This window comes from Anolis sagrei, chromosome 4 (assembly GCF_037176765.1).
Source record: "Anolis sagrei isolate rAnoSag1 chromosome 4, rAnoSag1.mat, whole genome shotgun sequence".
Taxonomy (NCBI): Eukaryota; Metazoa; Chordata; class Lepidosauria; order Squamata; family Dactyloidae; genus Anolis; species Anolis sagrei.
In genome coordinates, this window is record NC_090024.1 from 84568551 (window position 1) to 84578753 (window position 10203).

Below are 10203 nucleotides of genomic sequence, written 5' to 3' on the forward strand. Positions count from 1 at the left end.
CTGTGAACTCACCTTGATTTTGCTTGAGAAATTTGACTTTCAAACAAGATGGCATCAGAAAAGAGATGTGCCAGCAGAACCACAAATCACACAATTCATAGCCTTTTATAAAGTTCACAAGTTTAAATAATTTGTTTTTGTAACTATTCCAGGTTTTGTATTCCTATTCAATAGGTTTCCTGTACATTTTATTGGGACTGACATGCACTAATGGCTTAACCCCTGCAGTAACATTTTGTTCAAAGGTAAAACACTTTTATTCTTTCCAATGAAAATTGTACTTCATTGTAAGTCATTGCCTTGTTTCTCAATTACTCATTTGGCAAAACTACATTAATAGCTTTTATGTTCTCAGAACAAAGAGATAGCCATACTATTCTGTTTTAACATTAAAAGATATAATCTAGAAGCAACTTCAAGACTAACTTGGAAAAGCAAATATCAGTCACAAGCTTTTGTGGATTGCAGTACCTCTGATACATTAGATTGTATTCCTCAAAAGCTTGTGCTAAAAAATTAGCCTCAAGGTTGCTACTAGATTCCTTAATGTCTTTTTATTCTCAACAATGATTTTAAAACACATTGTGGGATTTGTTATTTAAGGATGGAGTCCTGTAAGTATAATTGAATGTATTGAGACTTAATTGTGAGCAAACACGCATAGAATTGTTCTGTTTGACCTGGAGATACATACTTTTATCCAAATTCACCAGGGGTCTACTTTTAAATCAAATTGCCATATCATTTCATTGTTCCTTTTGTATTATCTAGTGAAAATTAAGTAAAATCTGCTTTAAAGCAGTTTAGTTTGATTCAAATACTGTATTAAAGACAGTTCCTTTCAAAATACATCAATACCATTTTAGCATTCTGCTAATAATTCGTTGTCCTTTCTATAGCATCCAGTGCAAACATATGGCTATGCATTCCTGTTTTCCTTGACTGGCTATTTTGGAATCTCTTTTGTCCTGGCTTTGATCAAAATCTTTGGGGCTCTTTTGGCTGTAACAGGTAAATACATAGTTCATATTTTCATAGAAGAATTTCATAAAATCCCACTGTTCAGAAAAGCTTGTGATTTTTTTCTCTTCCAGCTCCTGTTCTTTTGTCCTGTGAATGGTTTGCTAGATTCATGTAGCAAGGGGTCGTGTGTCTTACAAGCATGCATATTTTCTGTTTTGATTTAGTGCTTCCAGCTGCAGAAGCTGTTTGCACAAATTTAGATCATTGCTCTAGACACAATGTCACCTTCCATGTATCAGTACTGTCTACCAAATATATTATATTATATTATATTAGAAAGAAAATGTATGTAAATACAAATAAAAGATGGGGGTGCTTGAATTAGAAAATCTCCAAGCTCCTTGTGTGTAAATTGCGTGATTTAGAAGTGCTTTGTTTATTATTATTATTCCGCCTCGTCTTGTGGTTTGATCCAAGGAACAATATGGTTAGATTTCATTTTTTCATATTTTGATAAGAGGTTGTGTTATCAAGTAATCTTGCACCTGTTGAACAAGATGCAGACCATTGAAATAGATGATGTTAACAAGTCAGTTAGTGATTGACTAGATCATCCAGTGCATGAGTGATCTGCTGGGCTCTTAGCAGCAGGATGAAAAGGAGAGAGAAAGATACTCATCACCTTTCCTCCATTTTGTTGTTACTGTTTATCTCCCACTGATGGCAACAGGAGTGCATGTTCAGGAACCAAGAGCATTTGGAATCCAGTCAGCTGAAAGCTGCTGTAGGTCTGCCAACAGGAAATTCATCTTTCCTTTCACATCTCCCAGCAGCAAAGCTTCAAGAAGTAGGAGATATGAAGGTCAGGAAAAGGTCCACAAGTTCAGGGAGTAGAGAACTGAGGTTGGATTTTCTTCATTGATGTTGGAGCTCTTTCTCACACCTTAGGAAGATGAAGAGGATAGCATTAGTTTCTTTTTTTTCCTTGTGGTTCCTGGGATTTGGACCATAAAATGATGCTGTAGTTTTGAAATTCTGAATTCGCTTACTCAGTGGAGCCCCTGGTAGTGCAGTGAGTTAAGCCCTTGTGCCGGCAAGACTGCTGGCCGACAGCAATTTGAATCCGGGGGGAGTGGGTTGAACTTCCTCTGTCAGCTCCAGCTCCCCATGCGGGGACATGAGAGAAACCTCCCATAAGGATGGTAAAACATCAAACATCTGGGCGTCCCCTTAGCAACATCCTTTCAGGCGACCAATTCTCTCACACTAAAAGCGACTTGCAGTTTGTCAAGTTGCTCCAGACACAGAAAAAAACTTACTCAATGCTGTATGCATAAGATTTCTCAGCTAATAGATGAACCAAATATGTTCTCAGTATCAACATCCTATAATAATTTGGAAGGAAAACCAAGTAACAGTGATAGAGAGTGGGTATCCATGTTTGGAGCTTTAGAAGCATGCTAAATTTCTCAGACAGACTTCTTGGATTGGTCTTCATACACTGAAAATAATTCCTATAATTTACTCAGTACATTTGTTTTCCCATCCACACCATGGATCATGGATTAACATTAGGGATGGAACAGGAACAACTAATCCACAACTGCCCATATAGCCACTACTGATTTGGAGATGGCCTCATAACGTAGTAAACATGTACTAGATATGTCTCTCCAAGGATGTCTGTGTACCTTGATCCCTAGCATTGTAGATTGGTGTGTGAGAAAGGAGTCAAGAGAAAATGTGCTTGATCATTTCCAAAGTCCCAGTCAAAAGTTCTGCTCAGTGCTAGGAGCCAACTATGTTTCACTATAGCAATTAAATGACCAATAGAAGCCATGCTGAATGTGCTGACACTTGTCTAGTATAAGATGGCACAGTTATTGTAGCTGTTGAGGTGTGAGCAACTGAAGTGGTTGCATGGCATTCAACTGCCCAGATGCCAACCTAATTTGCCATTGAGTAGATGCAGCTGAGCTACGTTTTTTTAAAGAGTAATAGGAAAAACATTTTTTTTTTTTTTGCTTTCCAGCCTGGTCTTTGGTTTTACTTTTGGGAGTGAATACTTGGATGACCTTGGATGAATCATTTTGAATTCTTGTTCTGCCATTTCTCATTTTTCAAATGGGAATAAAATATTTAACACATCCATAAAGAAGTGCTTTCGCTATCCATGGGGTGAAAAAAGTTCTGCATTACTGCTGCATATTATTTCATTGCAGGGGATTGTGGCAGAATGAGACAGATATACGGTATGGCGAAAGGCTGATAAGAGGACCTATAAAAGGCTTCATAACCACAAAATCTTCTGCTAAAGCAGAAGACTGACAGGCAGCCTGAGCGACATAATTTGCTGACATTGTTATGCCTGCAGGGGAATTCCACCACGCACAGACACTTGCCCTGTGAAGTCTGCCTCATTGTGTCGATGCCTAAAGGTGCTGGGGATGAGTAGACTTCCAGGGGCTGGAGCTGTAGGAACCAGCAAGCATAATGCAATATTTATTAGTGCAGTCAATCAGCAGTCATGGGGCAACTGGCTCTTACCAATTAATTAAATTGCTCATCAGTTGAATATATCATTCTGAAACAGCTAAAATAAGTGTGAGACGGTAACCAAATGATTGTTACAACTTATTTTTTACAAATGTGGTCTTTCGCATGTTCTAGTTCTTTTTATAACATGTCCACTGCATGGACACACCTGGACCAAAATATACATAAAGGCTGGATCTACAGTGCCATATAATCCAGTTTAAAGTAGACAATCTGGATTCAGAAACTGGATTATATGGCAATGTATATCACTCCAAATAATACCAAACATCTCACAGATGAAAATTCACCCTCCCAGATTAAAAATTGTCTCTTAAAGGTCGCAGTAGCTCTTTCTGTTAAAATAAAAGCGGCCCACTTCATTTGATCTACGGGGCATTGTTTTATTCCTGTAACTGTTCCGGGGGGCACAGTGTTTGCTTTAAAAAAAAACCCAAAACAGTTTGAATTGGCTGAAAGTTCATTTCCAGTTTTTGAAAGGTCAGGAGCTTGCCTCACGGAGATCTGACATAAAAATTCCAAATACAGAATTACTTCTCCTCTCAGCCCCTCAAAATCCATTGTTTAGCTTTGGGGTTCCTCACAAGCCATGGGAACAGGAGCTGGGTGGCTGGCTCAAGAAGGGGGTTGAGGCAAATTTGGGCAATTGCCTGAAGTTGGTGGAGAATTCCAACCTGGGTAATAACAAAAAAAAAAAAATGACTTTGGTGGCATAAGTTGAGTTACACTGTGGTAAATAACAAACAGGATTCTAGGAATAGTTTTCAAAATCATATTTTATACTTCATTTTAAAAATGATTCCCTGCAGTCTAAAAAATGAATTGCAGCTCCTGATAACTTCCAAGTGGAATAATTCACCTATCTTCTCTTTTTTTTTCTTTTGAGAAAAAATACAATTGAGTAGCCCCTGGACTTTTGCCCATTTGTTATAGATACAGGGATCTGTTACAACAATTCTGGCCTCTTTGGTTTCTTTCTACTCCTCCCCCCTATCTCTTGGTGTTTTTGAAGGCCCTGAATTCTCTGCTACAAACACCTTCAAGCATTACACACAACATGCGAGCTGAAGAAGCCTGCCCTCAGAGCCTTTTGGCATTGTGGATTAGTGCTTTAGATCACTGCTTCTTAAACTATGGGTCCCAGCCACAGATGGGGTCTCCTTAGCACAATGCTGGGGTCACGAAAAGTTTGGCAACAGTTAAAGGTTTCTGAACACCATAAAAGTATTATCTGCATGTGTTTACTTGCTCAGAATGTGAAGGAACCACATTCATAAAAAGTATTGTCCACCTTTTTAGAAAGACTTGAAAATACTGATTTTTATAATAAAGGTTAGTAATGCTTCCCATATGAAGACAACACAGCACTTTGGCTACAACTAACTTAAATCCCATTAATTTCTCTTGACCTTTAGCACAGCTAATTTTCTGTTTTGGATACTATGATGTCAGGTTGTCAAGTTCAAATCAGCTGTGATGCTGAAGTTTGTGTTCATTTGCACGGTGCTTATGTTCTGACGCATTCAGACTGTTTTTTTCTTTGAACTCGAATAAATGTGTAAATTCGGTATTTCTTTTTCTTCAGTAACAACAGGAAGAAAAGCGATGACAATTGTGCTTTCATTTTTGTTTTTTTCAAAGCCATTCACATTCCAGTAAGTATTAATCACATTTCTATATTTTATGAATGTTAGCATCAATGGAATTAAGCATCTAAAAGTATTATTCATATGTGTTGAAAGCCATTTTAATACAACTTTTGCCAAAAAATTAGAATGTTTAAGTCTTACGTTATGGAAGCTGCTGTCCTCTGCTTTATAACTGGTGTCTCGAACTTGGATTTCCATGTTTATTCTTCCCATTTATTTTAAAGAGAAGGAGACAACTGTTCTATATTTATTTATCCATTCATTGATTTCTGCACCTCTTTCTGAGCATGAAGAATTGTTGTGGAAAGCAATCCAAGGATGTGTGTTGTTGTTGTTCATTCGTTCAATCGTTTCCGACTCTTCGTGACTTCATGGACCAGTCCACACCAGACCACCCCCAGCTCTTTCAAGGTCAATCCAGTCACTTCAAGGATACCATCCATCCATCTTGCCCTTGGTCAGCCCCTCTTCCTTTTTCCTTCCATTTTCCCCAGCATCATTGTCTTCTCTAAGCTTTACTTTCTTCTCATGATGTGGCCAAAGTACTTCATCTTGGCCTCTACTATTCTTCCCTCCAATGAGCAGTCGGGCTTTATTTCTTGAAGTATGGACTGGTTGGATCTTCTTGCTGTCCAAGGCACTCTCAGAACTTTCCTCCAGCATCACAGTTCAAAAACATCTATCTTCCTTCGCTCAGCCTTCCCTATGGTCCAGCTCTCACATCCGTAGGTGACTATGGGGAATACCATTGCTTTAACTATGCAGATCTTTGTTGCCTAGTGTACCTAGTGCTAAACGGAAGTAACCAATCTTTAAATGTGTGATACTAAAGTTATTTTGAAATAGTTTTCATACACTGGCCTAGTTTACATGTCATGATAAATTAGAATTCCATAGAATCATCTCAGTATCTTAAAAACTATTGCTTTTAATAATTGAGCAAGAAGTGTCCTAAAGCTTATTTGTCAGCTTGTTTTGCATCTAAAAATCCAAAAACAAGTCTGATTTGTTCTTGGCTGTTGCTCCCTGATTCGTTAAGAGAGAAGCAAGGTAAGGAGCTTATTTTGAACACTAAATTAGAGGTGATCACTCATCCTAAATATTCTGAAGGCAACAGATTCTATTTGATCTTGGAAGCTAAGTAAGATTAGGTAGGACTAGTACTTCGATGGTGGATCACAAAGAAATACCAGGTGCTGTAGCCTGTGTTTCAGAGGAAGGAACTGACAGAACCAGCTCTTAAGTATTCCTTGCCTAAGAAAATCCTGCGCAATTTCTGAGGCTGCTATAGGTCCAAAGGGGAGCTTGAAGGGGCATATACACACTGATAAATGGCTGTTGGATCACTACTCCCACCTTTCTCCACTATTGACTATATTGGCAAAAATGATGGAGGTTGCGCTCTTAACCATATTTGCAGACTGCCACCCCTTTAGAAAGAGATTTCCTGGCTGGCAGAAGGAACCAATCAAGGGTGCTCAGATAATATACAAGAGCACTCTTGCTTGTAATTCAGGACTGTTTGGCATCAACATCCTAGCTATCCTTAGACCGTAAAATATATCTTGACACTATTGAAATGTAAGGTGGAAAAGGGATACAGTAACAGGGGATCAGAAGTATGTCATTTCCCCTGTAAGAATTCTGCCCCTCCAAAAATGTTTTTTTTTCCTTTGGTCCCCACATTTTAGAGAAATAATTGTTGAAAAACTCTTGTGCTCACATTTCCTTGGTGCTTTTGCCTGTCCCTACATATATTTTTTTCCTGAAAGCCTGAATGCTCAATCAAAACTTAAACTCTTGGATGGGAACATATGACAAGAGGAGAAGTCCAGAAGTGACAAATTATGTGAACTAGCAAAAACTAAATAAGAGTTTGCCACAGCTTCAAGCAGAAAGAAAAGAAAGGAGGGAACATGGTGGGACTAAAGGCTAATATATATTTCTTAAAAACTTAAGATTCATCTCATTAGCTTTCTTTTGTATCGTACAAATGAGGAGCAAATCATTTGGGTTTTGAAATAAAGACAGAGATGTATAATAGAAACTTCAAATTTTAAAACAAAGTAGAATATAAATAGCTTTTGTTAATTTTATGCAGTTCTCCTGTTATACTTAATTGATGTACAGCATTGGTAAATAATTCCCAAACTGTGTCACAAATGGATTGCAATTATGTCACAACGAGAATTATCAGAAGTATCAAAGGCTAAAAAGCTTGCTCCATCTACTTATTATGAGACATAAAATAGAAATAACTAATTTTGTTTCTACAGAATATTGAGGAAGTAAAGAGTTACTATAATGAACTTCCTTTTAAAGCTTCTGTCCCAAAGCTTTTCTGCTACTCCAGACACTAGGACAGATATCAATGGATTGAGATTACGAGAAAAAAGATTCCACTTAAATATTAGGAGGTACTTCTGCACAGTAAGAGCTATTCAACGTTGGAGTAGATTTCCTTGGAGGGTGCTAGAATTTTAATCTTTGGAGATTTTTAAGCATCTTTTGGGAGTGTTTTAGTTGTTTAGATGGCACAGGGTTGAACTAAAAGTTGTGGCTATACAATAATTCTGGAGTTACCTCATCCAAAGGCACCACAGAGTTACTTATTCTTATAAGGAGTTGTCTCTTGTTTTCATGTATGTGTGTCTGAGCCATATGTCCAGTACCAGAGTAAAAAGCTACAGATGGTCTAGGAACTGTTTTTTCACCACCCTTCCAGAACTGTGATAGACCATATTAGCAACTTCATGCAAAGCCATTATCTGAAATGTTTTGGGGAGTAGAGAGTAAAACAAGGTGCAGGGGACTCTATGAGTTTAGCCCAGTTTCCAACAGCGTTATTCTCCATTTTCTCTTGGAGAAAAAAAATTGCCAGCAAAGTAGACTCGGGACTGCTAGGCAATCCTGGCAGTGTGCAAAAATGACCTTGCCAGACCTCATAGATGCATTTCCAACTCTTGCTCTAATGTCCTTTCTCTCAGGAGGCCTGCAAAAACACCGTAGTCGAGCTACTCTCGGACCAAGCGTTCTTATATTCTCCAAAAATAGACTTAAAGAAGAAGTAACTGTGTTTTCAGTTATAATACAGGGTCACAATGTAGGATAAGGAACAATTTCTCTTAGGTCACTGAAGTTTGGGAAAAACGGATTTTGTAATAACAGTGGCACAATTGATGATAGAAAGTGAAATAACCAGAAAGTTGGTTTTAAAACATCTGTTATAAAGAAACTGAGGCTTAATTAATTAATACTAGTATTAAAAATGTGAAGGTCTATTGTTTCCTTATTTCCAGTGTAATTTCAGAAACTCATGTTTTGCCTTCTACAAAGTCTTCAGCATGAAGTTCATTCAGCTTCTAATGTGATGTTTCTTTTTTGTTCCTCTTTAGGTATGTTTGGTCAGGTTTATTAGTTGTCCTTGGTATATTTCTCAATGTTTACAGCAAAAATATGGACAAAATCAAACTGCCTTCACTACGCAGTCTCTGGAATAAATCTATTGAAGAGAGAAAGACAAGGACGTTGTCCCAAACTGTGTAAAAAATGGCTGGTGCCATATATTACACTGAACTTTTCATTTTTTGTTATTCCATTGTAATAGTTTTCAGCTGATTCACTTTCCAAAGGGAATAATACTGAAACCAAAGGCATTGAAGGCATTCAATCTGCTTGTGGATGGTGGACGTCAGCACTTCTTTTATAGTTCCTCCTTGGAGCATATGGATCTTATCCTACAATCCTAGGATGCTACTTAACAGTGGGTTCTGAAGGATGTCTATTTGTGGAAGAGCCTCATTCTAAGTGGACCATTTGTGAAAGAGCGTGTGTGGGCATTTTAATTGAATCAAAGATGTTGCTCTTGCTGCTGATATCAATGGATCTTTGTGTTTTATGGTCAGGGTAAATTTATTTAAATGTAATGTTGTATTGAAACTTAATAGAAACTAATAAGAACGTGATTCATAAAACAAAATGGTTGGGATCATTAATGCCATAATTATATTCTTTTTAAATAAAAAATATATCTGTTTTTTTTAAAAGCTTTGTTCACATTGTTTTAGTACTGAAAGATTTCTTCTGGGGAAAAAGAAACCGAATTCTCTTTAGAATTAAGGACTTTGAGACCAGTTGAAAAGGACCAGTCCTGAAGATGCATATTTCTTTTTCACTCATCTTTCCTGATTCTTAAGGCATTGCCCCTCACAATTAGTTATAAATTGGATACAGAAGGGCTAAACATGCCAAGCAATTCACAAGATGACCAAATAAATAATTCCTTGCTATCTTTCCACATTTTAACAAAATAAGAAAGAGAAACTTGGAAAAATAGTTAGGCAGTGGAAGATGAATTGTTTTACACTGTTTGTTGCATATGGTAATTATCTTGGAAATTAGCTCTTTTAATAGAGCTCTCTGTACTGTACACTTTTTTAAAAACATCGGTTCTGTGCCATAAAAAGCTGGATTCTACAAGCTGAATAAATTATACACCTATTCATATATTTGATGTTTTTAGATACTTTATTGTGCTTCAGTAAATCATGAGAAATAGCAAGCAGTTCTGCAGGATACTGAAGACCTGTTCCATATTACGAATTACTTTTCTTTGAACACAGATATTTTATATTGTTGGTTTATTTGTTTGTTGGTTTGTTTCACTTGTATGCGGCTTTTCTCGCCCGAGGGGGGCTCAAAGCGGTTTCCAACATATTTATGGCAAAATTAAATGCCTCACAAACATATAAAACATAACATATAGCAATAATAACATATAGATCATGTGTTTTATTAGATCATAAAAACATAGCAACATTTCCGTGGTTAAAACGTGGAGTTAAAAACATATTAATATAAACATTAAAATCATAAACCAGAAATCATGGTCCAAGGCCATTTCAAATGTCAAATAATCCCTGCACATAATCCCTGATCATTCCTTGTATTCCTTGCTGCCCAAAGGCTTGATCCCATAGGCAAGTTTTTACTTTTTTTTCTGAAGGCCAGGAGAGAGGGCACTGATGTAATTTCT

The 10203-nt window shown here is 37.2% G+C and overlaps 1 protein-coding gene across 1 annotated transcript in view; it reads left to right on the forward strand.

Annotated features, from left to right (window-relative positions):
* The window catches only part of SLC35B3 (solute carrier family 35 member B3), a 29607-nt gene extending 19931 nt beyond the window's left edge, over positions 1-9676 (forward strand). Inside the window, exons 7-10 of the mRNA XM_060774792.2 lie at positions 153-245; positions 900-1011; positions 5105-5174; positions 8564-9676. Of these exons, the coding sequence (XP_060630775.1) occupies positions 153-245; positions 900-1011; positions 5105-5174; positions 8564-8714 (426 nt within the window). The 3' untranslated portion in view covers positions 8715-9676. The remainder of the gene's footprint in view (positions 1-152; positions 246-899; positions 1012-5104; positions 5175-8563) is intronic.
* Positions 9677-10203: the final 527 nt, after the last annotated feature.